The 27,820-nt window shown below is 44.0% G+C and overlaps 2 protein-coding genes and 1 non-coding gene across 5 annotated transcripts in view; 2 read left to right on the top strand and 1 right to left on the bottom strand.

The window, feature by feature from the left end:
- The first annotated feature begins 304 nt into the window (after window positions 1-304).
- Window positions 305-10,198, top strand: LOC122897183 (trophinin-like). Its single transcript, XM_044235370.1, has 3 exons — window positions 305-345; window positions 7,907-9,817; window positions 9,990-10,198. Exon 2 carries the CDS (start codon window positions 7,950-7,952, stop codon window positions 9,804-9,806), a length of 1,857 nt encoding a protein of 618 aa, XP_044091305.1. The 5' UTR covers window positions 305-345; window positions 7,907-7,949; the 3' UTR covers window positions 9,807-9,817; window positions 9,990-10,198.
- Window positions 6,652-6,780, top strand: LOC122897873. The gene has a single exon (XR_006382703.1). It is a non-coding gene; the product is annotated as a small nucleolar RNA SNORA11 (small nucleolar RNA).
- Window positions 10,199-12,704: 2,506 nt separating the features above from the next.
- Window positions 12,705-27,820, bottom strand: part of PFKFB1 (6-phosphofructo-2-kinase/fructose-2,6-biphosphatase 1) — a 102,485-nt gene continuing 87,369 nt past the window's right edge. For all 3 annotated transcript variants that reach the window (XM_044234462.1, XM_044234460.1, XM_044234461.1), the window contains 4 exons: window positions 17,014-17,143; window positions 14,307-14,369; window positions 13,201-13,265; window positions 12,705-12,845 (listed from right to left, as the gene is read on the bottom strand). In XM_044234462.1, coding sequence (XP_044090397.1) covers window positions 12,786-12,845; window positions 13,201-13,265; window positions 14,307-14,369; window positions 17,014-17,143 — 318 coding nt within the window. In that variant the 3' untranslated portion in view covers window positions 12,705-12,785. The remainder of the gene's footprint in view (window positions 12,846-13,200; window positions 13,266-14,306; window positions 14,370-17,013; window positions 17,144-27,820) is intronic.

Genomic DNA, 27,820 nt, shown 5'->3' with positions numbered 1-27,820 from the left:
GCTGTAGGAAGGGATAGGAGCTCAGAGAAGCACAGTCCTCTTAGAGGGAACAGAAGAATTAAATATGAATGGGGATAATAATGAATGGTGGGGGATAGAAAAATCAAATGGGACTAGGAAAGGGCGATGACTGAATAACCGATAGTAAGCAGAAAAGAAACCACAATGAGGAGAAAGGAAAGTTGGAAGTAGAGCATAAAGGAGGAGGTTGACAAGCAGGGAAGGAGACCCCTCTGGAGGTGGAAAAAGGCAGGACCACTTCCGGCTGGGGAGGGGAAGCCAATAAGCTCAGACCTAAGGAGAAGCTTGGAGAGAGCGGACGCCTTCTGGACTCCAAAGAACGAGGTGAGCTAAAGATGCCCAGCTTTAGTGAAGACCTGTTGGAGCCTCTGGGCTATGGCTTTAATGTGCTTGACTCCACACACCCTAAGGTGAAGAAAACCTGCCGCGGGTTCAGGTGCTAACTGCATTAATGTGCTTGGGTTTGGGGGTACTTGGACCCTGTTCATACAGGAGATAGAAGGGGCAGAATCCCCTTTGGGCCTTATAATGGAAACATCTGGATTCTGTTCGGGCCGCAGAAAGGAGGGATGCAGACCCGATTCGGACTGCGGGAAGAAAAACAATCGTTCTGACAGTAGAAAGGAGCATGACCCAGTTTGGGAGGGTGATAAGCTATGGCAGGACTCCGGGAGGCTGGTGAATGGGGACAGGATCCAGTTTGGGCCACAGAAAGTAGGGGTCAGGACCCAGAAATGCAGGGCAGAATCCCTTTTGAATAGCAAGAATGACCTGGCTCAGACAGAACGGAAGAGGGGCTAGGACTTGGTTGATTACGGTTTGAAGAGGGAAGGGACAGAACCTGTTAGTATTCGGGAACAAGGAATACACAAAAGCATAATATCCTCGGATTTGTGGGTGGCGTATCGATGTCGCAGAAAGGGTGGAACCGGTCACTTGCAAACGTGGAAGTGGGGGAGCGGTTTTGGGGGAAAGGGCAGTGCGGGGAGTCACTGGAGAGGAGGGAAGGGGCGTATAAGGAAAAGGGAGTTGCTGAGAAGTACTGCAGAAAGGAGGGAGGGTGCACATAGGGAAGGGGCGGTGCGTGTCTGTACCGCAGAGTAGAGGTGGGCGGTGTTAGGGAAGGGGCGGTGCAAAGCAGTACCGCAGAGGGAGCAGGCTGGCGTTGGGGGAAGGGTTGGAGCCAAATGTGACGCAGTTAGGAAAAGCGGGTCCCGGGCTTGTCCCAGACATTCTGCTTCTCTGAGAGCAGGAAGCATCTATGAGATCGAGGTGTTCAGACTGACCAGTCCACCAAAGCGCATGTGCTCCGGTTGGCACGCATGCGCACTATTAAGTTGCAGTACGAGGTGTGTGTGAGATTAAGGGGCGGGGCTGTAGAACTGACTTGCAGTATTTGGGGGGAGGCAATGGAGCTAGGGTTCAGGTAGGTGATCTGTGTTTCTAGGTATGAGAACCGAATAGTTGAAGCCTTTGGGGTACAAAGTTGGATGAGATACCCCTTCTTTCAAAATAGTTGGGAGGTCTGGTGAATCTCCCTCTCCTTCTCATTCTCCCCTTCAGGCCCCTTCCCCTCAGCTCAGCTGTTACTCGGCCTTTCAGAAAAATGAATAGGAGAAATGACTGCGGTTATAGGATGCTCCCATTCCAGGTGAGGCTTCTGCATTCTCACCAGGCCATCTGTCCCTTCCTGAGTTCATTTATTAATCTTGAGCCCCTTACCACTCTGTAGTTGAAGAATTTCCTGCCTAACCTGTCTCAGTCCTCCCCTGAAAGTGAAGGAGGAGGAGAAGAAAACCTGCCCAACTCGAGCTCCTGTTTCCTCTCCTTTAATCACTGATTAGAGGAAGGAGGGGCCTTCCTGGAAAGGGTGGGCTGTAGGGAGGCCAGATGGCTCAGCAGATCATAGTCCTAAGTACATAGGGCCCTATGCTTCCCTCTGGGAACTTCACTTCCTCTAGATACACAGACTGAGACCACAGAAGAGGACAGTGTCTTGCTGATGCCTACCCTCTTGGCAGCAACTAAGGACCCTCTGGCCATGGGCCCTCCAGTTGCCAACTGGCTTAAGAAAAGCAAGACCAAGAAGGCCCCTATTAAGTCTATTACTAAAGCCATACCTGTTGCCCCTACAGTCTCATCTGCCAATGAGATTGCCACTAACAAGCTTAAAGTAACTTTGCAGGCTTTAAACCTGCCTATCATCCCCTAGATCAACCAAGCTTCAGCTACCACAAAGCAACCAATACTCAGGCTTCTTCAGTCACTGCTCAGCCTAAAAAAGCCAATAAGATAAAGAGAGTTACTGCTAAGGTAGCCCAAGCCTCCCAATATCTAACTGGAAAGGAGGGTGTCACTACACAGACCAAGTCATCCTTGTAGGCCCTAAACCTACTAGACATCCTGCAGGCTATCCAGGCTCCACTTACCAGTGGGTCAGCCAACTCCCAGGCTTTGATAGTCCCCACTAAGCCCAAGAAAGTTTCCAAAGCTAAGAAGGCTGCCAATAAGGCCATAACTAGTGCTGTTGATATCCCATTGGCTCCAACCACCACCCACACAGCTACCACCCAAGGCCAAATTAATAATGAGGCAGCCACTACCCATGCCACAACAACCTGCATCAGACTAATAAAGCCTCCAAAGCCAAGAAGCCAACTGTTAAGGGCATAAATACTGACATTGAACTATTAGAGGCCCCAAATGCTGAGAGAGCTAGCAGGCAGATTGAGGCCTCAACAGTAGCTAAGGCCCCAAAAATTCAAGGGTAAGAAAGCTGCCAATATAGACCCAAATTCTGCCTGTGAGGTCTCTGAGGCTCCAAGACCTAGCTCAAATGATCACAAACCAAGCCCTAGCAGCTGCCCTTCAGGTCAAGAGAGGGTCCAGGGTTCATAAGTCTGTCACTAAGACCCAGGCAGCTGAAAACCAGATGAAAATTGTTGACCAAGGACTCGAGGCCAAGATAGCCACCTTTAGGACCAACATGAGTGCCCTTGAGACTCAGGTTGCAGCTGCTGTACAGGCCCTGGCAGATGACTACCTGGCCCAGTTGAGTCTGGAGCCTACAACCAGTACCTGGGGCAAGAGGAACCAAAAGGTGAGATCTCTGACATCACCATCCTTAAAATTTTCACTTCTTTTCCATTCCTATCCTCCTAGTTTGTTAGTTTGTTCTATAAAAGTTTACTGAGACTTTTTTACGCTGAGCCAGGCGCTGTGTTTTGATAGGCTGTGGGAAATTCTGAAAAAATGTGATATAGTTCCTGCTCTCTGACAGTTCACAGATTGGTGGGGAACAATACATCCATATACTTAGATGCAACCTGGATATAATTCAGCTGGTATTTACATAGTAGTTACCAATTACCAGGGGCTTGGGTAGTTCATAAAAGTTGTGTCTTTGTGTTTTGAAAGTAACTCTTCCTATCCAGGGATCATAGATTCCGGTTTTACATTTGAGAAAACTGAGTCCCAAAGAGGTGAAGTGACTTGTCCAAGGGATACAGTTAGCAGAGTTAGTGGTGGCCAAAAGAAGAGAAGGAGCCCCAAGTCCTGCCCTTGGGTGAAACTCCTGGCTGGAAGACAGTGAAAGACGTATCTAGGACTTAGGATGGTCAGTTGTAATGTCAGGATCCACTATAAGAAGGGTTTGGGGGATTTTCAGGAGAAGGTAGGGTAAGGAGACAGAGCCATCTCTTTTACCTGGTGACTCTGGACCTTCCTTCTTTCTGATGATGTATTCAAAGGATCTCATACCGTTTAGAGAGGTGGCAGTAATTACAGGTTGATTCCATGAGACTGGAGGCTTCTGCCACCCCGAGATGTGGCCATTTTGCAAAAAAGGGTAAGAATCCTATGCTGCCCAGTCTCTTCTCTTTTTCACTTTCCCTCTTTTTTGTCATTCAAGTTTTCTAAAAACATATTGAGATCTCCCCATGTATTCCTCTTCTCCCAGGCAAATAAGTTGGTGAAATACCTGTTGGTTAAGGACCAGACAAAGATCCCCATCAAGCACTCAGGTAGAGTCATACCAACCTGCCTCCCTGAAATCTTTTCTCAACTCCCCTCTCTCCCATGCCCTGGAGTAACCAATTTACTTTTATAGCCTCTTCATTCTCCCATATGCCCTCCCTTGCCCTCCCGACACTGTTATGGCTGGCATCTCCCATTAGCACAGCTGAGAACTCAGACTGCACTGTCCCCACAGGCTGGGCAGAGAGCTGCAGTTCCGTTGCCCCTGCTCAGCCCAGCTGCTCCCACTTCACCCTTCCTACAGACATGCTGAAGGATGTCATCCAAGAATATGATGAATATTTCCCAGAGATCATTGAACGAGCAAGCTACGCTCTGGAGAAGGTGAAGGGGCAGCCCTGGGGGATGGGCACAATGGGGAAGCCTTGAATCAATAAGGACTTACATGTCTCTTCTGGAATAGACCACAGAGATCACTAATCCATCCCCATCACTATACAGTTGGGCATACAGTGGCTTAAGTAGCAACATAGACTAGCTCAGGGTCACACAGCAAGTCAGTGGTAAAACACAGTTAGGACTCAAGCCTCTCAGCTTAGTCCGGTCTGATGATGGATGTGTTCTGTAATGTATTTCAAATGCTCACCTCTCCTTCTCATTCTCCATTCTCTATCTCCCTAAATACCTACAATAACAAAGGTGATGCTGATAATAGTACATTTCTTACCTGCTTTCTGTAGTGGTGGCCACTTTGCTAAGTGCTTTACCTCCACTATCTCACTGATTTCTCATACACACTCAAAACTCTAGCTACACGGTGCTTCTTAGCATCATCTTTATGAATGGAAATCGGTCCAGTGAGGGTGAGTGGGTAGGCATGCAGCTGAATGGGTGGCAACAGTTGGAATTCCACATGCTCATTTTCAAGATGCTCAGGAAGCTCACTGATGCCTAGGCTGAATTTTGTGATCTCACAGGCTATTCTTTTACTTGGCAGATGTTTCGAGTCAATCTGAAGGAAATTGATAAGCAAAGTAGATTGTATATTCTCATCAGCACTCAGGAATCTTCTGCAGGCATACTAGGAACGTAAGCTGGGAAAGGGGTGGGGTGGAAGGGAGGCTCTGCTTCTATCTATGTGACTACCCCATCCTGTCATCTCTTCTCACATCTCCTTGGAGAAGCAGGAAGACAGGGCCTAAAACACCCTGCTCCAGCTCCGTCACATAGTTGGAGCCCTGCACATGGTAGTGGTGCTTTATTATGATTGACTGAAGGGTGTGGAAGCCTGGAGCAGTGCATTCTTCCTGTCAGGTTTTCTGTTTCTTCAAGAAGCTTCCCAGGAAAGCAGACCTGTCATTGCTTGTCTCTTCCTACTGGCTTTGGTAGAGTGGTTCTCAAGGGAGGGCTTCCTGGTGTAGGTAAATCATGATGCTTGAAGGACAGGAGCATCTGAACCTAGAGTTCTTTTGGGGCAGAGGGGTCTAAGAGAGAAAGAAGGGACTCACATTGGCTGGGTCCATGGGTTTTCCCAGGTTGGCAGGCATTCTTCTCTCCTCTTGGCAACCTGAGGCAGGGGAGGATTGGATTTTCCCATTTTACTGAATAGGAGATGGAGACTCAAGAGTCTAAGTGTCTTGATCAGGGTCACATAGAGCTTGAAGCATAGACTAGGCAGAATTCTGTCATGTCTCAGGAATCTGGGAGAGGATAGCCTAGATGGCTGCTGGACATAAACCTTTTCTCTACTCTGTTATTTCCCTAGGACTAAGGATTCACCAAAGCTAGGTCTCCTCATGGTGCTTCTTAGTTAGCATCATTTTTATGAATGGAAATTGGTCTAGTGAGGGTGAGTGGGTAGGCATGCAGCTGAATGGGTGGCCACAGTTGGAAGTCCACATGCTCATTTTCTGTCCCTGTCTCCTCTTGCCTCCTCTTGCAGCTGTCATCTGGGAGGTGCTGTGCAAGCTGGGGCTGCGCCCTGGGTATGATTGGGCTCTCTCAGTGCTTGCTGTCCGTGTTGTCATTTGGAAAGATAGGATGGTTCCAGGATTGCATCAGTCTGGTGGTCTGGTGGAATGGGTGGGGGTGCTGGTAAAGGGTCCAGGGTTCTGAGATGGGTGGGTGGGGAAAATGGTCCTGAACTCTCTGCATCTTCCCACCCCTATGTCATTCTAACCTGAGATAGAAGCTAGAACTTTAGGGGCATACCTGACAAAGAACCATCTGGCCTCAAGTTACTGCTTCTAGTGACCATGTGTTCACTACTTTTCTGGCTTCATTGGGACTGCTGCATGTTCTAGAGATGTCTCTTCCATGTTCAGAAATGTCTCTTCCCTCATCTGGGAAGTTTTAATCTCTGTTTATGGGTTATTTTTCCCATTGTCAGGGTATGGCACTCGCTCTTTGGGGAAGTAAGGAAGCTCATCACAGACAAATTTGTGAAGCAGAAGTAAGTGGTGTTTGGGGGCTTTGTCTGACCCTGAAGTGTTCTGAGTGTGCTGGTCTGGTTCAGAAAGAACTCAGTCAGCCCTTTTATTACACTAGCTTTAGAGGCAGGATGGGCATCCTATGCCCTAGAACTGAGTCCTGTCCATAATTCCCATGAGTGACAGTTCCAGGACTGGGCTAGACCAAAGACAAGGCCCTTGCTTTAGGGTGTGCTCAGAGCAGGGTGCCTGAATAATGGCTCCTCTGTTTATAACACACCCAACAGGAACTTGGGTTTACTCCTCACAGGTGGCAAGATACTTTGGCCTTCCTGTGACATCATGCCCTATACATACCTTCTCTGAAGCATCAAGTGACTGTCTTGCACGGGTCCAAAGGGAAATGACAATATTGGAGACCAATACCATGAACTGTGTTTGGGAGTGAGTCTGGGGAAGGAAGGTCTTAGAAATCTTCCTCCAGGAGTTGAGTTTAGTATTTGAAGGAAGTTGTCACCTGGTGCCCAGTGGTTACACAACAGATTTGTTTGGTTAGAAGCAAGTTTCATTTCCTTTCTCCAAGGTACCTGGAGTACAAGAGGGTCCCTAACAGCAGACCACCTGAATATGAGTTCTTCTGGGGCTTGCGCTCCTACCATGGGACTAGCAAGATGAAAGTACTCAAGTTTGCATTCAAGGTAATAGCAGAGCTGCCCTGACTTGTCATATTAAGGGTACCCTAACTGGGTCAGACTATGTGCAGGGATGGTTAGGTACAGGGCAGTCTGCAGTTAGTATATAAGCATATGGAACTTTGCTGATGTCTGAGATTGCTGCTGAACATAAGGTTTACATTATTTCATTCTTTCTTTCATATTAGAAACTTCTAATTAGAAATTAGACTAATTTCTATTAGTCTGCTTGCACTGTCATAACAAAATAATACAAAATGGGTGCCTTAAACAACAGAAAATTATTTTCTCACTGTTCTGGAGGCTGGAAGTCCCAGCAGTGTCAGTTTCTGATGAGGTCTCTCCCTCTGGCTTGCAGATGAATGTCTTCTTGCTGTGTTCTCACAGGGTGGAAAAAGAGCCTCTTACGAAAACAGGAATCTTATTGGACCAGGGCCCCACCGTTATGACCTCATTTAACTCTACTTCTGTAAAGACCCAGTCTCCAAATATAGTCACACTGGGAGCTGGTGCTTTAATATATGAATTTGGGGGGAGGGACACAAACATTCAATCCATAACATACTCTCTTATCATTTCCCCTTTTCTCAGTTAGGTTAAGTGAATAGTCCAAGGTTACCCAGCACCTTAGTTATCAGAGCTGCAATTGGATTTCAGGACTGATAGAGCCCCAGGAAAATAAGAATTAAAAAAAATACTGCTCTTGATTTTATACAGAGCCCATTGTATGTACATAATAGATGATTACAAATGTTATTGTCCTTATATTGATTATCATTCCCATTTCAGGTACGCCAAGGACTGGGCTGCTCAGTGCCAGGAGGCAGTGGAGATGGAAGTCCAAGCTGCAGCTGTGGCCGTGGCTGAGACTGAGGCAAGGGCTGAGGCAAGAGCCCAAATGGGGATTGGAGAGGAAGCTGTGGCTGGGCCCTGGAATTGGGATGACATGGATATCGACTGCCTAACAAGGGAAGAGTTAGGCGATGATGCTCAGTCCTGGAACAGATTTTCATTTGAAATTGAGACCAGAGCCCAAGAAAATGCAGAAGCCAGCACTAACATCGACTTCAGCAGAGGAGTTAGCACCAGGGCTGCCTTCAGCGATAGCGCTTGTATTAGCTTCAGTGGTGTGCCCAGCCCCAGTGGTGGCTTTGGTGGCAGAGCTGGCACTAGCTTTGGTGGCACACCCAGGACCAGTGCCAGCTTCAGCAGCACAGCCAGCATTTGTTTTAGTGGCATACCCAGCACTAGCACTAGTTTCAGCGGTGCAGCCAGCATTAGCTTCAGTGGTGCAGCGAGCACCAGCTCTAGTTTCAACAGTGAAGCCTGCATTAGCTTTGGTGGCACACCTTGTACCAGTGCCGGCTTTGGTGGTGGGGTCAGCTCCAGTTTCAGCGTCCCACTCAGCAGCAGTCCTGGTTTCAGTGGTGGAGCCAGCTCTGGCTTTGGAGGCACACTCAGCACCACTGCTGGTTTCAGTGGTGCACTCATTACCAGTAGCAGCTTTGGCAGTCTACCCAGAACTAGCACAGTCTTTAGTGGGGCACTTAGCACCAGCACTGGATTTGGTGGCACACTGAGCACTAGTGTCTGCTTTGGTGGCTCTCCCAGCTCCGGTGCCAGCTTCGGTGGCACACTTAATACCAGTATCTGCTTTGGCAGCTCTCCTAGTACCACCAATGGTTTTGATGGAGTACTCAGCACCAGTGTCTCCTTTGGTGGTTCTTCCAGCACCAGCGCTGACTTTGGTGGCACATTAAGCACCAGTATCTGCTTTGGTGGCTCTCCCAGCACTGGTGCCAGCTTTGGTGGTGCATTCAGCACCAGTGTTGGTTTTGGTGGTGCACTCAACACCAGTGCTGGTTTTAACAGTGCTGTTAACACTAGTGCCAGCTTCAGCAGTGCACCCAGCACCATCTCTGGCTTTGGCAGTGTGTTCAGCACCAGTGCTGACTTCAGTGGGGCACTTACCACCACTACTGACTTTGGCATTACTCCCAGTACCAGCATTGGCTTTGGTGGAGTTCCTAGCACCAGCCTCTGTTTTGGCAGTGTGTCTAACGCCAACCTATGCTTTGGTGGCCCTCCTAGCACTAGCGCCTGCTTTAGTGGTGCTACCACTGCTAGTTTTGGTGATGGATCCAGTACCACTGCTGGTTTCATCTTTGGCAGTGGGTTAAACACCAGTGCTGGATTTAGTGGTGGACTGAGCACTAGTGCTGGCTTCAGTAGTGGACTAGGGACCAGTGCTATCTTTGGTAGTGGACTGAGCACCAGTGCTGGCTTTGGTGGTGGACTGATCTCAAGCGATGGCTTTGGTGATGGACTGGGCACCAATGCTGGTTTTAGCAGCACACTTGGCACAAGTGCTGGCTTTAGTGGTGGCCTCAGCATCAGTGATGGCTTTGGTGCTGGGTTTAATAACAGCTTCAACGGAGGACCAAGTACCATCATTGGCTTTGGCAGTGGTTCCAACACCAGCACAGGCTTTATTGGCGAACCCTGCACCAGCACCAGCTTCAATGGTGGACCCAGTTCTATCATTGGCTTCAGCAGTGGACCAAGCACAGGTGCTGGCTTCAGCAGTGGACCAAGCAGTGGTGCTGGCTTTGGCGGTGGACCAAGAAATGGTGCTGGCTTTGGTGGTGGAGCCACCAGCCTTGGTGCCTGTAGCTTCTCCTATGGCTAGTGAGGTTTCAGGTAATTACATTTCCACAGCCATGGTCCTTGGGGATGGGTGTAAGATCTGGGAAATGCTATAAGAAACCCCAAAGTGGGAGGTTTGGGTGGGGAGATGAGGACAACAAAGGAAGTATGAGAAAACACTATATTTGGTACTAAAATGTGTTCCTGTTTGGTGTTTTGTTTTCAGGTTTATTTCCCAGGTTTACAGATATGGCTAATGAATTGCAGCAGTTCTTCCCAAGGAACCAAGGTACATCCTTGGAATTTTTGTCCACACAGCAGTATAAGCAGATATTATCAGTCAGCTGAGGGTGACACACTATGAAAAATCTGCTTGGTGATCCTACTTTGTTGTTTGCTTCTTGTGTGCTGTCATATTTTCATATCAGAGTTACATTAAATTTGCAAGATGAATTGGAGTTTTTTTTTCTGTCTTTTAATATGTCTAGGTTGTTGTAGTGACATTTCAGGTTCATAGAAGAACTAGAGGGCTCCTGGGTGGCTCAGTGGGTTTAAGCCTCTGCCTTCGGCTCAGGTCATGGTCTCTGGGTCCTGGAATCGAGGCCTGCATCGGGCTCTCTGCTCAGCAGGGAGCCTGTTTCCCCCCTCTCTCTCTGCCTGCCTCTCTGCCTACTTGTGATTTCTCTCTGTCAAATAAATAAATGAAATCTTAAAAAAAAAAGAACTAGGGATTACTGTGGCTCTTCAGAGAAGGTGGGCTGCAGCTTTAGGCTAAAATGAAAGTAGGATTTCAGTGGGATAGAGACCTGGAGGAAGCACAGCAGGAAAGGAGATTATAGCTTGAGCAAAGATATAGAGGAGAAGGGAGTTGAGGGAAATTGGAAGGGGAGGTGAACCATGAGAGACTGTGGACTCTGAAAAACAATCTGAGAGTTTTGAAGGGGTGGGGGGTGGGAGGTTGGGGTACCAGGTGGTGGGTATTATAGAGGGCATGGATTGCATGGAGCACTGAGTGTGGTACAAAACAATGAATACTGTTACATTGAAAAGAAATAATAAAAAATTTAAAAAAAGATAAAAATTTAAAAAAGATATAAAAAATTTAAAAAAAATTTAAAAAAATTTATATAGATATGAATTTTAAAAAAATTAAAAATAATAAAAAATTTAAAAATTTTTTTTAAAAAAGAAAGGCCTAGGATAGAAGGCAGAGTGGGAGGGTTATGGAGAGTAAATATACATCCATTTTGAGGCATTTGTTTAAGAACAGAGAGAAAGAATGGAACTAGATGTGCACACAGGAACAAGGGAGGGTTTTCTTGAGATAAGAGAGAGAGAGAGAGAGAGAGAGAGAGAGAGATATGAGATGTTGCAGAGAATGTTGAGGCAAAAGCCAATAAAGGACAGAAGGTAGATATAGAATAGTAAAGAATTTACTGAAGTAGCCCATGCCTGAAAAGGTGGGATGGGATAGAGTGCCAGGGAGTAGAAGGTGACCCTGACTTTGAATAGGATTTAAGGATGGCTGTGGAAGCAGATAAATGTACCTTTGTTTCAAACAGTAGATCATCCCCCCAAAAAGTAATGTGGATTATACAAGATTTGGGTCTTGCTGGTGGCTATGATGGAAGAACAAAGGAACCAAAGCAGTGAGTATATGAATCTGTCTCTTCACCACCAGATTGCAGATACCTAGATGCATGGAGAGTGGCTGAAGAAATGGAACATAGGATTCAAGCTGGCTATTGATGGTAGAACAATGAGGAGGAAGAAAAGTAGTGGATTCTAAGACAATGGAGGAATCAGAGGATTATACTCTTGATGCAGTACAAGAACAAATATTATTCATTCAAGAAATACTACACACATGCCCACTATGTGGGAGCCATGCTTCTAGGGATCCTGTAGATGACACAGAGTTGTAAGGACTAGGGACCAGGGGTCAGATAGTGGGATCCTTGTATTTAAGCAGTTGTACTGGGGGCAGGATGTCTAGATGATGCCAAGACCCATGGAGTGGATGGCTGAGGGGGAACTGATCACTGGAGTTGAGGGGGTCAGGGAACTTGGAGGCCAGGGTATTATTTGGATAATTTTTATGAACTGTTAAATCACTCAGGATGGCAACAGGAGTTAGAGAAGAGAGGAACACCGTGGTCCAGGTACAGATTTTTCTGAGTGTACAAATGAAGGTGCCTGGTCCTCAGCCATGCTGCATACCAAAGAGCAAGGGCCATACGTACTCACAGAGACTTATCTCCTCCCTCATGTTGAGAGATGCTACCCCAGAACCCTTCTCTCTAGGAAGCCCTCATCCATTCAACACCACAGTACCAGAGGCATTTCACAAGATTGGGATCTTAAGATCTTGTGGGAGAAGACTTACAATGACTTCTTCTCCCTTTTTTTTTTTTTTAAGATTTTATTTATTTATTTGACAGAGATTACAAGTAAGCAGAGAGGCAGTCAGAGAGAGGGGGAAGCAGGCTCTCTGCTGAGCAGAGAGCCCAATATGGGGCTCGATCCAAGGACCCTGGGATCATGACCTGAGCTGAAGGCAGAGTCTTTAACCCACTGAGCCACCCAGGCGCCCCTTCTTCTCCCATTTTTTTTTAAAAAAGATTTTATTTATTTATTTGACAGAGAGAGATGACAAGCAGGCAGAGAGGCAGGCAGAGAGAGAGGAAGCAGGCTCCCTGCTGAGCAGAGAGCCCGATGCGGGGTTCGATCCCAGGACCCTGAGATCATGACCTGAGCCGAAGGGAGCAGTTTAACCCACTGAGCCACCCAGGTGCCCCTTTCTTCTTTTCCCTTTTTATAGGCAGCAAAAAAAGTCTTTATTGATAAGGGTTTGGTAATTAAGAAAGGAAAGGTTTTATTCAGAACTACACAGCTCCTTTGTTGTAGCTAGAAATCAAAACCTGTAGGCAAAGTCCAGGGTCTTAAGGTAAAAGAAGTGCAAGGATAGAAGCTCTTAAAGGTGAGAGATAGAGCTAAGGCGGTTTGACTTCTTAGAAAAGGCTCAGTAGTGGGCAGGGACAGTGTCCAGAGCTTCCTCAGGTTCTCGGGTGATGTCCACATTCTGAGAGGAGAGAGCCTAGGATTAATATGAATGATCCAGCCCTGTGGAGACCCCGACACTCCCCTGACTCTTGTCCTCACTGACAGGCTCCCCTCCTTCAGCCAGGCCTGGATCGTGACCCTTTTCTCAGGCAAGCCTCTAGGGAATCTCAACCTGAGGACTTTGGGGTAGGGGTTGCTCTAGTCTTGCATCTCTTTGGCACCTCAGGCCTGGGCCATGGTTCCTGCATTTCTGGATGCTGGTTATTCTACCTGTTGGTATGAAACACCCAAGCTCTGTGGGATTGGGGTGGTATTTCTGTGTGGGTTGGATCTTTCACCATGTGCTAGCTTAGGCCACAGAGTCCCTCACCTACCTCAGGTTTCTCCCGATGTGTGTTTACGGCTTCCACGTTCAGGTAGATGGACTCCACTTTGCAGCCTCAGAAAGAACAACCAGTCCATCCATAAGTCCCCAAGGTTAAGTACAGATCTTCCCTGAGCTGTCATTTGCTCCCTCACCCATCACTACCTATACCCTGAGCTCCACACTGTGTGAAGATTGTGACTGTTCTGTAGGGAGGGGACTATAGACCAGCTGTGTGTTGTATGGGGAAGACACCAGGTCTAAGAGAAGCTAATGGGATGTTCTCCCAGCTGCCCCTAATAGTCTCAATGTTCTCTGAGCTTCAGTTGCTCAACTGATAATGGGAAGGAGATGGGAATAGATGATCTCTGGGGACTCCCCCAACTCTTGTACTCTGTGAGACAGCAATCTAATCTATATAATAGTGATGGAGCCCTGTGGACCTCCTAAGCTGTGCTAAGTGCTGAAGTGTTCAAAGAGTCCTGGGGCCACTGCCTTGGGGCAATCAGTCCAAGGTAAAGTTTTTTTAGAGGACAAAAATGGTTATGGAAACAACAGAGATGTGGAAGGTTACAAAGGAGTTCTGAGAGCCTGAATAAAAAGGAGTGGTATCACTCTGGGGCATGGGGGCTATCAGAGGAGGTCCAATGCCTTTGGAAACCCCCCCTTAGCTCCAACCCTGTGGATTGCAAACTACTTTGGGCTTCAGTGCACTCTCTTCCCTATTCACACCCCAGAAGATATTTGAGTCTCTCTCTCCCCTGCTCATAAATATTTCATAGCAAACTAATGTCCCAAGAGATAGTCTAAACTTACCAGGTCATTCTCTGAACTTTCTTCAATCTGGCCCAACCTACACTTACTCCTCTGATCCCCTTTGGGGACCATGCTTAGTGCTTTGGTAGAGCCAGAGAAAGTTGAGGACAGGCCCTGGATTTAGAGGCCATCCCAGTTCTTCCCTGCCTTACCCTATTATTGCCGATTCTTCCTTCACCAGGACATCCAATTTCTCACCCAAGAAACTTCCCCCAGGACTCTGCTAGGCAAATGGTATGCACTGAAAGCATGTTCATGCCCTCTGTGTGTCTTTCTTCAGATGAGGTTGGGAGCACTCACCATAAGCCACAGGTGTGAGTTTAAGCACTGTGTGCAAAGGACACTTGAGATACGGCAGCTCATCTGGAAAGGAGGAGAAAGTAGCCATCACAGACAAAGTACTGGGGAGGGTACCATCTCCTCAGGCCTCTTCTGCCATACCCCCTTCCTTATGGTCAGCTTCATCAGGGTCACACTCCCCACACTCTGCAGTGGACAATGTTGAGAACAGGGCAGGTAGTGAGGAAGAGTGCAGAAAGGTGGTCTCTAGAGCAGAGAGGAAGGAAGACCCTGGGGAATGTGAACAGACTGTGGGTTACCCAGGAGAGACAGGCTCATTATCTGGGATGTGGCCTATCTCCTCACTCACAGGGCAAGCATGATACTAAGGCAGACCTCCCTTCTGACCAAAGCCTAAGGCCTTCCACAAGCTCTTCTAACATGAAGGCCCACAGATGATTCTTGGCAAGTGATTTCTGAGAGCTTGTTAGTGCCAGGGCCCTTGGAAATGTATATATGTACCTTGGCATCTCCCATAGTTTTCTCTCCAGCCAAGGCCTTTGCTTTCTGACACCTCTAACACATGATGGGTAAGCATTTCTTGATTCACTGGTTTCTAGTTGTTGACTATTGTTCATAAAATTGTTCTGAATATTCATATACCATTTCTTGTATAAGCCTAGGTTTTCATTTATTAGACATCCCTGAGAGGAGGAGATGATCAGGCCCATTCCATGGATGAGGAAACTATGGCTCTGAGAGGAAAGACACTTTTCCTATGTCACAGTCAGGAAGTGGCAGCATTGGGACTTGAACTTAAGACCCTATGAAGCTAAACACATGCTCTGCCCACTGTAGCCAGCTGCCACGGCCATGGAGGGGCTCACATTGTCATGGGAATGACACCCCCATCTCTCACCACTCTCCAACAACAGCCACTCTCTCCCACCCAGGCTGCCCTTAACACTTTCCATCTCCCTTCAATGAGCCAAAACCAAACCCCTCATGGCTTCCCTGTCCCCAGGGTTTACCCTTTCTTAAAGCCACCACCACCCTCTCAGCCTCCTGAGACATCAGGTTTGACGATATCCTGGGCATCCATCTTGCTCCTTCTTGTCTTTGTCATCACCATTATCAGACCATGGGGCCCAATGCTTTGGGTACAAGGTTTCATTCCACCCTTGTTGATACTCTTCAGGGGTTACTGTTCCCCGTGACACATGTGACAGAATGGACTCAGAGAAGGGAAGTGACTTGCCTGTGGTCTCTGACTTGCTCTGCCACCACTTGGAAAAGTAATCTTGGCCCAAACTTTTCTTTCTCTGCCCCTAAGAGTTCCCACCTCTCACAGCACAGGATTGGGCTAGATGTACTCTGAGGGTGCTCCAGCTCTGAGGTCCTGTGGGTCTGCTTTCTGAGTCATATCATCTCTCTGAGCCTCAAATTTCCTCACTAAGTAACAGGAGTAAAAACATGTACCTAGCACTGCCTAACCCAGCTTCCAGGGCAGCTGGGGGCAGCTGGTGTGGTCTGTGCATGAAAGAAGGCAGAAGTGGTAAAGCAGTGTGAGAATGACAGGTGCATGTGCTCCTTCCTCAATCTACACATCTGAGGTGGGGGTTCTCTGGAAAGAAACTGAGTTTGACACCTCTCCCTGCCCTCTGAGCCCCATGACCTTCAGTAGGTCACTTCACCTCTCAGAGCCTTCATTTCCTCATCTGCACAGTCAGGGTTATAGTGCTTGTCTCACAGTCTCAAAGACAGTACTGAGCAATAGAGATTGGAAGTTTTCAGGAATCTAGTAGCACAAGAACCCTCACCCCAAACCCCATGCCCTTTTCCAGTGAGGAGACTGAGGACCAAGCAGAGGAAATGATCTGACCAATGTCAAGTTCTCAAGTTTCCTGGGTTTCAATTTTGGATGACTCCATATTACAAGTGTTCTTTACTTGGAAACTAGCATAGTAGAGAAGATTTGAGTCTGCAGGATATTGCACAATATAACTTTCAAGTATAACTTTGAAAGGTCCTAACATATCCTGGACATGCTAATACTTCAACATCCATATAAGATATGGACTTTAAAACCAAAGAGTGACATAACAGCCTCTTGCCAAGCTCCCTGCCCAAGTCTGCAGTTCACCGTATGTTGTTAGAGTATAGATACTCTGTTAATTACAATGTCTAGATATCTTTTAAAATGAAATTATAATTTAAAAACATAAAATGAAAATATCACTATCTTGGGAGAAATCATCCCCACAGCAAAGACAGACACATACAATTAGGATCATGAGGCAACAAAAGGTCCCATTACCACCTGATGACAGCTTGTTTCAGAGAAGTAGTGTCTCTGCTTTTTCAGGTTGATGCATACTGTTAGGTTGGCTTTGAAAACATTAACTCAGAATAATACTAATAATAAAAACAGCAGCTGACCCTTATATAGCCCATACTATGTATCATAACCTGTCCTAAACTTTTTACATATGTTAATTTATTCAAACTTCATTATTGTTCTCTCCATTTTACAGATGAGGAAATTGAGGCCAGAGAAGCTAAAATAATTTGCCAAAGCTAGTATGTAACAGAGCAAGAATTTGACCTCAAGCGTTCTTGTTCTGAATACTGTGCTCTTAACCACTAAGGTATAAACCACAGACTGCTGGTGTCAGGGTCCCAAATCAAATATAGTTTCCTATGCTAAGAACAGATAGGAGAGTGGTACCTGAACTCTTATCCAGGAAGTAGGCCAGGAGGCACCGCATGACAGCCTGATGACAGATCACCAGTACATTTTCCTGCCGTTCTAACTCCATTATAACTGGCTCCAGACGCTGAACCAGATCCTCATAGGACTAAAAATGACAGAATATTTGGGAAAAAAAGGGAGATGAGTAGATTTGCCCACAGAAGAACCCAGGACTATGAATTAGGAAAAGTTGGTTTGTCACCAGTTCAGTCGTTGACCCAGTAGTATGATCTTAGACCACTCACTTCTTTTCTAGCGTCTTAGTTTCTCATCTACCAACTGAGAGCATTCAACACAGTTGACCAAATAACAATAATAGTAAAACTTCTTAATATAAAATTCCTAGATTTTTTCCCATTCAGTTTTTCCTCCCTTCCCCTGTGGTCTTCTGTGCTATTCCTTATGTTCCACATATGAATGAAACCATGTGATAAATGACTTTCTCTGCTTGATTTATTTCACTTAGCATAATCCCCTCCAGTTCCATCCATGTGATGCAAATGAAATCTGGGAAACAAATTGAGGATTACAGAGGGGAGGGAGTGGGGGAATGGAGTAACTGGGTGATAGGTATTAAGGAGGGTACATATTGTGATGAGCACTGGGTGTTATACACAACTAATGAATCATTGAACACTACATCAAAAACTAATGCTGTACTATATGTTGGCTAGCTGAACATAATAAAAATAAATAAATAAATAAATAAAATATGTTTGAAATTCATAAAGAAATAAAAGAGACAAAAATGAGAGAAAGAAATAAGATGCCATTAAATATATGATGTAGATTTGGAAAAAAACTAATGGAATTTCTAGAAATAAGAAATATATTTATGTCTGCAAAGGCAAAGGAAACAAAAGCGAAAGTAAACTTTTGGGACTTCATCAAAATCAAAAGCTTCTGCACAGCAAAGGAAACAGTCAAAAAAACAAAGAAGCAACCCACGGAGTGGGAGAAGATATTTGCAAATGACAGTACAGACAAAAGGTTGATATCCACGATCTATAATGAACTCCTCAAACTCAACACACACAAAACAGGCAATCATATTAAAAAATGGGCAGAAGATATGAACAGACACTTCTCCAATGAAGACATACAAATGGCTATCAGACACATGAAAAACTGTTCATCATCACTAGCCATCAGGGAGATTCAAATTAAAACCACATTGAGATATCAACTTACACCAGTTAGAATGGCCAAAATTAACAAAACAGGAAACAACATGTGCTGGAGGGGATGTGGAGAAAGGGGAACCCTCTTACACTGTTGGTGGGAATGCAAGTTGGTGCAGCCTCTTTGGAGAACAGTGTGGAGATTCCTCAAGAAATTAAAAATAGAGCTTCCCTATGACCCTGCCATTGCACTAATGGGTATTTACCCCAAAGATACAGATGTAGTGAAAAGTAGAGCCGTCTATACCCCAATGTTTATAGCAGCAATGGCCACGGTTGCCAAACTATGGAAAAAACCAAGATGCCCTTCAACGGACGAATGGATAAGGAAAATGTGGTCCATATACACTATGGAGTATTATGCCTCCATCAGAAAGGACGAATACCCAACTTTTGTGTCAACATGGACGGGACTGGAAGAGATTATACTGAGTGGAATAAGTCAAGCAGAGAGAGTCAATTATCATATGGTTTCACTTATTTGTGGAGCATAACAAATAGCATGGAGGACATGGGGAGTTAGAGAGGAGAAGGAAGTTGGGGTAAATTAGAAGGGGAGGTGAATCATGAGAGACTATGGACTCTGAAAAACAATCTGAGGGGTTTGAAGTGGCCGGGGGGTGGGAGGTTGGGGTACCAGGTGGTGAGTATTATAGAGGGCATGGAATGCATGGAGCACTGGGTGTGGTGAAAAAATGATGAATACTGTTATGCTGAAAAGAAATAAATTTAATTAAAAAAAGAAATACATTTATTAAAAATGAAAACTAAATGAACCGGGTGAATGAAAGATTAGATAGAACTTAAGAAAAAAAAAAAGAAATAGTGATTTGGAAGATAAAGCTGAACAAATTACTCAGAATGCAACAAAGTCATTAAAAATAAGAAGTTAAAAAGCAAAGGATAGGGACAGGATAAACACACATTAGTTTTATTTCCAGAAGGAGATAATAGAGATTATATGTAAAAGGGATGAAGCCATAATGTCTGAGAGGTTCTAGAATTAATGAAGAATTCAATCCTCAGATTCAGGAAGTCTAAATAATCACAAGCAAAATAAAATTAAAAATTTAGATATATCAGATTAGAACATAAAATCAATGAGATACAAAGATCTTAATAGCAGCCACAAAGTAGGTAAACAACAATTAGACTGACTAGAGACTTTTTAGCTCCATCATAAGCCAGAAGACAGTGGTGATGAGGGGAGGTGTTAAGATGGCAAGGTAGGGGGACTCTGGGCACAGCTGTATGGAGGTCAAATCCCTTGGAACACCCAGGAAACTGATCTGAGTATTGGAATAAGGATTTCTACAGTTGGAGGGAAAAAGCTGTACAGGCCTATTTCAATAAAAATAAAGCGAATCTAAAAGTCCAAACATTCCCCACTGCAAGCAAGGAGGAACTCTGCAGAGGACTGACCAGTGGGAAATAACAGCCAAAACACAGTAACAGAGTGCACATACCATATATTAGAAACACTTCTTGAAGTGCCAAACCCTGGGCATTGTATGATCACTATTTAACTTAATATTTACTTTCAGATACAGGAAATATAACACACAAAAGAGAGAAACATAGCCAAAATGACAAGGTGGAGAAACTCTCCCCAAAAGAACATTCAAGAAGAAACCACAACCAGGAACTTGCTAAAAACTAATATAAGCAAAACATCTGAACAATAATTTAGGACACTCATAAAACTACTAGCTGGGCTTGAAAGAAGCATAGAAGATACAAAAACAGAACAAAACAAAACAAACAAACAACAACAACAAAACATCTTGCTACAGAGACAAAGGACCTAAAAGCTAGTCAGGCTGAAACAAAAAAGTGCTATAACTGAGAGGTAAAACAGACTGGATATAATGACAATGAACATTGAAGAAGCAGATGAGAGAATAAGTTTTATAGAAGATAAAATTATTGAAAATAATGAATCTGGAAAGAAACCTAGTAGATCATGAAGGTAGACTCAGGGAACTCATTGGTTCCAGAAACCACAATAATATCTGTGTCATAGGAGTCCCAGAAGAAAATTGTGTGTTTGTGGGGGAAGGGACAGAAGTCTTATTTGAACAAATTATATCTGAGAACTTCCCTAATCTGGGGAAGGAAACAAGCACTCCAGGGCAAGATTCACAGAGAACTCTTCTCAAAATCAACAAAAAGTCAACACTACAACATATCATAGTGAAACTTACAAAATGTAAAGATAAAGAGATAATTCTGAAAATAGCTAGGGACAAAAGATAAAGAGGCAATTCTAAAAACAGCTAGGGGCAAAAGATACTAAGGTTACCAGCAGACCTGTCCACAGAGACCTGGTAGGCCAGGAAGCAGAAGAAGGAAATATTCAACATGGGAAATGGGAAAAATATGCAGCTAAGAATACTTTATCTAGCAAAGCTATTATTGAGACTAAAAGAAGAGATAAAGTGTTTCCAAGACAAGAAGCAGCTGGGTGGCTCAGTCAGTTAAGAATCTGACTCTTGAAATAAGTCAAGCAGAGAGAGTCAATTATCATATGGTTTCACTTATTTGTGGAGCATAACAAATAGCATGGAGGACATGGGGAGTTAGAGAGGAGAAGGGAGTTGGGGGAAATTGGAAGGGGAGGCGAATCATGAGAGACTATGGACTCTGAAAAACAATCTGAGGGGTTTGAAGTGGCGGGGCAGGTGGGAAGTTGGGGGTACCAGGTGGTGGGTATTATAGAGGGCACGGTTTGCATGGAGCACTGGGTGTGGTGAAAAAATAATGAATACGGTTTTTCTGAAAATAAATAAATTGGAAAAAAAACTTAAAAAAAAAGAATCTGACTCTTGGTTTTGGCTCAGATTGTTATCTCACAGGTCATGAGATGGAGCACTAAGTCAGGCTTCATGATCAACAGGAAGTCTGCTTGAAGATTTTCTCCTTATGCCCCTTTTCTCACTTGCTCAAGCAAGTGAGAAACATCAATCCTAAACTAGGCTTGCAAGAAATATTAAAAGGGATCCTTTAAAAGAAGAGAGAGCTCTAAACTAACAAAGATCAGAAAAGAACAGAGACACCCTACAGAAACTGCGACCTGACAGTGCCACTTTACAATGATACTAAATTCATATTTTTCAACAATTACTCTGAATGAAATGGCCTACATGCTTCAATCAAAAGCCATAGAGTAGGGGCTCTATGAGCACCTGGGTGGCTCCGTGGGTTAAAGCCTCTGCCTTCAGCTTGGGTCATGATCCCAGTGTCCTGGGATCGAGCCCCACATTGGGCTCTCTGCTCAGCAGGGAGCCTGCTTCCTCTTCTTTCTCTCTCTGTGCCTACTTGTGAACTCTATCTGTCAAATAAATAAATGAATCTTAAAAAAAGCCATAGAGTATCAGAATAGATTAAAAAAATAAGACCCACTGATACACTGCCTACAAGAGACTCATTTTAGAACAAAAGTCACCTCCATATTAAAAGTGAGGGGGTGGAGAACAATTTATCATGCTAATGGACATCAAAAGAAAGTCAGAAGAGTCATCCTTAGATAACTAGATAACTAGATTTTAAAACAGAGACTGTTAGAAGAGATGAAGAAGGGCACAGTATCATAATAAAGGGGTCTATCCAATATGAAGATCTAACAATTGTAAATACTTATGGACCTAACTTGGGAGCAGCCAAATATATAAAGGAATTAATTAACAAAATTTAGAAAACTCAATGATAATAATACAAGAGTGATAGGGGACATTAAAATCCCACTCACAACAATGGAGAGATCATCTAAGCAGAAGATCAACAAGGAAACAAGGGCTTTGAATGACACACAGGACCAGAGGGACGTCACAGATATATTCAGAGCATTTCATCCTAAAGCACCAGAACACATATTCTTTTCTTTCTTTTTTTCTCAATTTATTTATTTTCAGAAAAACAGTATTCATTATTTTTTCACCACACCCAGTGCTCCATGCAATCCATGCCCTCTATAATACCCACCACCTGGTACCCCAACCTCCCACCCCCCCCGCCACTTCAAACCCCTCAGATTGTTTTTCAGAGTCCATAGTCTCTCATGGTTCACCTCCCCTTCCAATTTACCCCAACTCCTTTCTCCTCTCTAAAACCCCTTGTCCTCCATGCTATTTGTTATGCTCCACAAATAAGTGAAACCATATGATAATTGACTCTCTCTGCTTGACTTATTTCACTCAGCATAATCTCTTCCAGTCCCGTCCATGTTGCTACAAACGTTGGGTATTTCTGATGGAGGCATAATACTCCATAGTGTATATGGACCACATCTTCCTTATCCATTCGTCCATTGAAGGGCATCTTGGTTCTTTCCACAGTTTGGTGACCGTGGCCATTGCTGCTATAAACATTGGGGTAGAGATGGCCCTTCTTTTCACGACATCTGTATCGTTGGGGTAAATACCCAGGAGTGCAACTGCAGGGTCGTAGGGAAGTTCTATTTTTAATTTCTTGAGAAATCTCCACACTGTTCACCAAAGAGGCTGCACCAACTAGCATTCCCACCAATAGAGGAAGAGAGTTCCCCTTTCTCCACATCCCCTCCAACACATGTTGTTTCCTGTTTTGTTAATTTGGGCCATTCTAACTGGTGTGAGGTGATATCTCAATGTAGTTTTAATTTGAATCTCCCTGAGGGCTAGTGATGATGAACATTTTTTCATGTGTCTGATAGCCATTTGTCTGTCTTCATTGGAGAAGTCTCTGTTCATATATTCTGCCCATTTTTTGATATGATTGTCTGTTTTGTGTGTGTTGAGTTTGAGGAGTTCATTATAGATCCTGGATATCAACCTTTTGTCTGTACTGTCATTTGCAAATATCTTCTCCCATTCCGTGGGTTGCCTCTTTGTTTTCTTGACTGTTTCCTTTGCTGTGCAGAAGCTTTTGATTTTGATGAAGTCCCAAAAGTTTATTTTCACTTTTGTTTCCTTTGCCTTTGGAGACATATCTTGAAAGAAGTTGCTGTGGCTGATATCGAAGAGATTACTGCCTATGTTCTCCTCTAGGATTCTGATGGATTCCTGTCTCATGGTGTAAGAGAATGGTCGAGTTTCATTCTTCTACATATAGCTGTCCATTTTTCCCAGCACCATTTATTGAAGAGACTGTCTTTTTTCCACTGTATATTTTTTCCTGTTTTGTCGAAGATTAATTGACCATAGAGTTGAGGGTCCATATCAGGGCTCTCTACTCTGTTCCATTGGTCTATGTGTTTGTTTTTATGCCAGTACCATGCTGTCTTGGTGATCACAGCTTTGTAATAAAGCTGGAAATCAGGTAACGTGATGCCGCCAGCTTTATTTTTGTTTTTCAACATTTCCTTAGCGATTCGGGGTTTCTTCTGATTCCATACAAATTTTTGGATTATTTGCTCCAGCTCTTTGAAGAATACCGGTGGAATTTTGATCAGAATGGCATTAAAATATAGATTGCTCTAGGCAGTATAGACATTTTAACAATGTTTATTCTTCCGATCCAAGAGCATGGAATGGTTTTCCATCTATTTGTGTCTTCTTCAATTTCTTTCATGAGTGTTCTATAGTTCCTCGAGTACAGATCCTTTACCACTTTGGTTAAGTTTATTCCCAGGTATGTTATGGTTCTTGGTGCTATAGTAAATGGAATCGATTCTCTAATTTCCCTTTCTGTATTTTCATTGTTAGTGTATAAGAAAGCCACTGATTTCTGCACATTGACTTTGTATCCTGCCAAGTTGCTGAATTGCTGTATGAGTTCTAGTAGTTTGGGGGTGGAGTCTTTTGGGTTTTCCATATAAAGAATCATGTCATCTGCAAAGAGAGAGAGTTTGACTTCTTCATTACCAATTTGGATACCGTTTATTTCTCTCTGTTGTCTGATTGCTGTTACTAGGACTTCTAATACTATGTTGAACAAGAGTGGTGAAAGTGGGCATCCTTGTCTTGTTCCTGATCTCAATGGGAAGGCTGCAAGCTTTTTCCCATTGAGGATGATATTTGCTGTGGGTCTTTCATAGATAGATTTGATGAGGTTCAGGAATGTTCCCTCTATCCCTATACTTTGGAGCGTTTTAATCAGGAACGGATGCTGGATTTTGTCAAATACTTTTTCTGCATCAATTGAGAGGACCATGTGGTTCTTCTCTCTTCTCATATTAATTTGGTGTATCACATTGATTGATTTACGAATGTTGAACCATCCTTGTAGCCCAGGGATGAATCCCACCTGATCATGGTGGATAATCTTTTTAATGTGCTGTTGGATCCTGTTGGCTAGGATCTTGTTGAGAATCTTAGCATCCATATTCATCAGTGATATTGGTCTGAAATTCTCCTTTTTGGTAGGGTCCTTGCCTGGTTTGGGGATCAGGGTAATGCTGGCTTCATAGAAAGCGTCTGGAAGTTTTCCTTCTGCTTCAATTTTTTGAAACAGCTTCAGGAGAATAGGTGTTATTTCTTCTTTGAAGGTTTGGTAGAATTCCCCAGGGAATCCGTCAGGTCCTGGGCTCTTGTTTTTTGGGAGGTTTTTGATCACTGATTCAATCTTGTTATTAGATATCGGTCTATTCAGGTTGTCGATTTCTTCCTGGTTCAATTTTGGTAGTTTATATTTTTCCAGGAATGCATCCATTTCATCTAGGTTGCTAAGCTTATTGGCATATAACTGTTCGTAATAACTTCTGATGATTGTTTCTACTTCCTTGGCGTTAGTTGTGATCTCTCCCTTTTCATTCATAATTTTATGAATTTGGGCTTTCTCTCTTTTCTTTCGGATTAGTGTAGCCAGTGGCTTATCGATCTTATTGATTCTTTCAAAAAACCAGCTTCTAGTTTCATTGATACGTTCTACTGTATCTCTGGTTTCTCCCTCATTGATCTCAGCTCTAATCTTGATGATTTCCCTTCTTATGTGTGGAGTTGGTTTGATTTGTTGTTGATCCTCCAGTTCTTTAAGGTGTAGAGACAGCTGGTGTGTTCTGGATTTTTCAATTCTTTTGAGCGAGGCTTGGATGGCTATATATTTTCCCCTTAGGACCGCCTTTGCTGTATCCCATAGGTTTTGGACCGAAGTGTCTTCATTCTCATTGGTTTCCATGAATTGTTTCAGTTCTTCTTTGATCTCCTGGTTGATCCAAGCATTCTTAAGCAAGGTGGTCTTTAGCTTCCAGGTGTTTGAGTTCCTTTGGAACTTTTCCTTGTGATTGAGCTCCAGTTTCAAAGCATTGCGATCTGAGAATATGCAGGGAATCATCTCAGTCTTTTGGTATCGGTTGAGTCCTGATTTGTGACCCAGTATGTGGTCTATTCTGGAGAAGGTTCCGTGTGCATTTGAGAAGAATGAGTATTCTGCTGTTTTAGGGTGGAATGTTCTGTATATATCTATGAGGTCCATCTGGTCCAATGTGTCATTCAATGCTCTTGTTTCTTTATTGATTTTCTGCTTCGATGATCTATTTCTGAGAGAGGCGTGTTAAGATCTCCTACGATTAGTGTATTCATATCAATATGACTCTTTATCTTGATTAACAGTTTTCTTAAGTAATTGGCTGCTCCCATATTGGGAGCATAGATATTTACAATTGTTAGATTATCTTGGTGGATAGTCCCTTTAAGGATTATGTAGTGTCCTTCTGTATCTCTGACTACAGTCTTTAGTTTGAAGTCTAATTTATCTGATATGAGAATTGCTACCCCAGCCTTCTTTTGAGGCCCATTGGCATGAAAGATGCTTCTCCACCCCTTCACTTTCAGTCTGCGTGTATCTTTAGGTTCAAAATGGGTCTCTTGTAGACAGCATATGGATGGGTCCTGTCGTTTTATCCAATCTGCAACCCTGTGTCGTTTTATGGGTGCATTTAGGCCATTCACATTGAGAGTGATTATTGATAGATACGTTTTTATTGACATCGAGTCACCTTTGAAGTCTTTCTTTCTGTAGACTGTCTCTATATTTCTGTTCAGTGCCATTCTTGGGATTTTTCCTCTTTTATAGAACCCCCCCTTAATATTTCCTGCAGTGTCGGCTTGGTGGTTGCATAGTCTTTTAAGCCTTGCCGGTCTTGAAAACTCTTTATCTCTCCATCCATTTTGAATGTCAGTCTTGCTGGATAAAGTATTCTTGGCTGCATGTTCTTCTCATTTAGTGCCCTGAATATATCTTGCCAACCTCTTCTGGCTTGCCAGGTCTCTGTGGACAGTTCTAACGTTATTCTGACGGGCTTCCCTCTGTAAGTAAGGAGCCTCTTTGTCCTGGTGGCTTTCAAGAGAGTATACCTTCAATTATGATTCCTCAATTTGACTATCAGGTGTCGTGATGTTTTTTGGAATGTATAATCTTGGGTGGAGACCATTCAGCCTCTAGTACATGAACACTGGTTCCATTCGCGAGATTGGGAAAATTTTCATGAAGAACTTGTTCCACTATATCTTCTAGACTTCTTTTTTTCTCCTCCCCTTCAGGGATTCCAATAATTCTGACGTTGGAACGCTTCATGGCATCATTTATTTCCCTGATTCTGTTTTCGTGGTTTCTAAGCTGTTTGTTCCAGGGTTCCTCCTGATCCTTTCTCTCTATCTGTTTGTCTTCCAGATCACTAATTCTATCTTCTGTCTCAGTTACCCTAGCTTTGAAAGAGTTTAGATTAGATTGGAACTCATTGAGAGCATTGTGAACCTTCTCCCTGGTAGCTTTGAGCTCCGCCCTAACATTGTGAACATCCTGTCTGGTCGCTTTCAGTTCAGCCCTAATCAATTCTGTTTGGTCATCCTTGGCTTTCTCCAAGCTAGCTATTGCCTGGATAATTGTTAGCCTGAATTCTCTTTCTGACATATTGTCTATGTTGATAGCCGTTAGCTCTGTTGCAGAAGGTCCATCCTCTGTATTTTCTTTCTGTTGGGCATTCCTCCTCCTAGTCATTTTGGTGGGAGGTGACTGAACCGATGTAGCTGGATGTATCAACTGTGGTGCAGTCAAGGTGTAGCCTGGAACACTTCTGAGCAATCAGGATCCCCACCCAAATGAGAGACAAAAGAAAAGAAAAAGAAAAAGAAAAAAAAAGAAAAGAAGAAAAGAGAGAGAGAGAGAGACAGGAAAGAAAGGGAAGATGAAAAAGAAGGTTCAGCCCAGATGGGCCTCAAGGTAAGATTTATGAAGTAGACAAACAAAAAGAGATAAAAAGACTGATACAAGTATATGACAAGAGAAACAATAATATATATGCAAATAAAGAAAGAACCTCGTCAAAAAGAACCACAAGTGTAAAATTTATATGCTATCAGGACAAACACAAAAAACACAGAAACACTGGTGGATGAAGATGGGAGAGTTCTTATAAATTCTCAGTGTGTGCGAGGAAGGTTGTTTTGATTCCTCCTGGATGTATCTTGATATCTTTGTTAAATGACTCAACTCCCTGCCCGCTGGTGACTTCTGCCCCTGTAGAGATCCAGACGTGTATAATTCTGATCTTGGGCTGATTTCATGGGTGATCGGAGTTCTTTGGTAGGTAATCAGCTTACTTTGGGGTACTGGCTGAAAAGGCACCTTCTCCTACTTTCCCGCCATCTTGTCCCCCCACACATATTCTTTTCAAGTGCACATGGAAC

The sequence above is a fragment of the Neovison vison genome, chromosome X, assembly GCF_020171115.1.
Source record: "Neovison vison isolate M4711 chromosome X, ASM_NN_V1, whole genome shotgun sequence".
Classification (NCBI taxonomy): Eukaryota; Metazoa; Chordata; class Mammalia; order Carnivora; family Mustelidae; genus Neogale; species Neogale vison.
Note: the sequence above shows the minus strand (reverse complement) of the source record. Positions and strands in the feature narration are given on the sequence as shown.

Coding starts and splice junctions, on each gene's coding strand:
- LOC122897183 (XM_044235370.1), top strand. CDS start 7,950: ATGGAAGTCCAAGCTGCAGCTGTGGCCGTGGCTGAGACTGAGGCAAGG.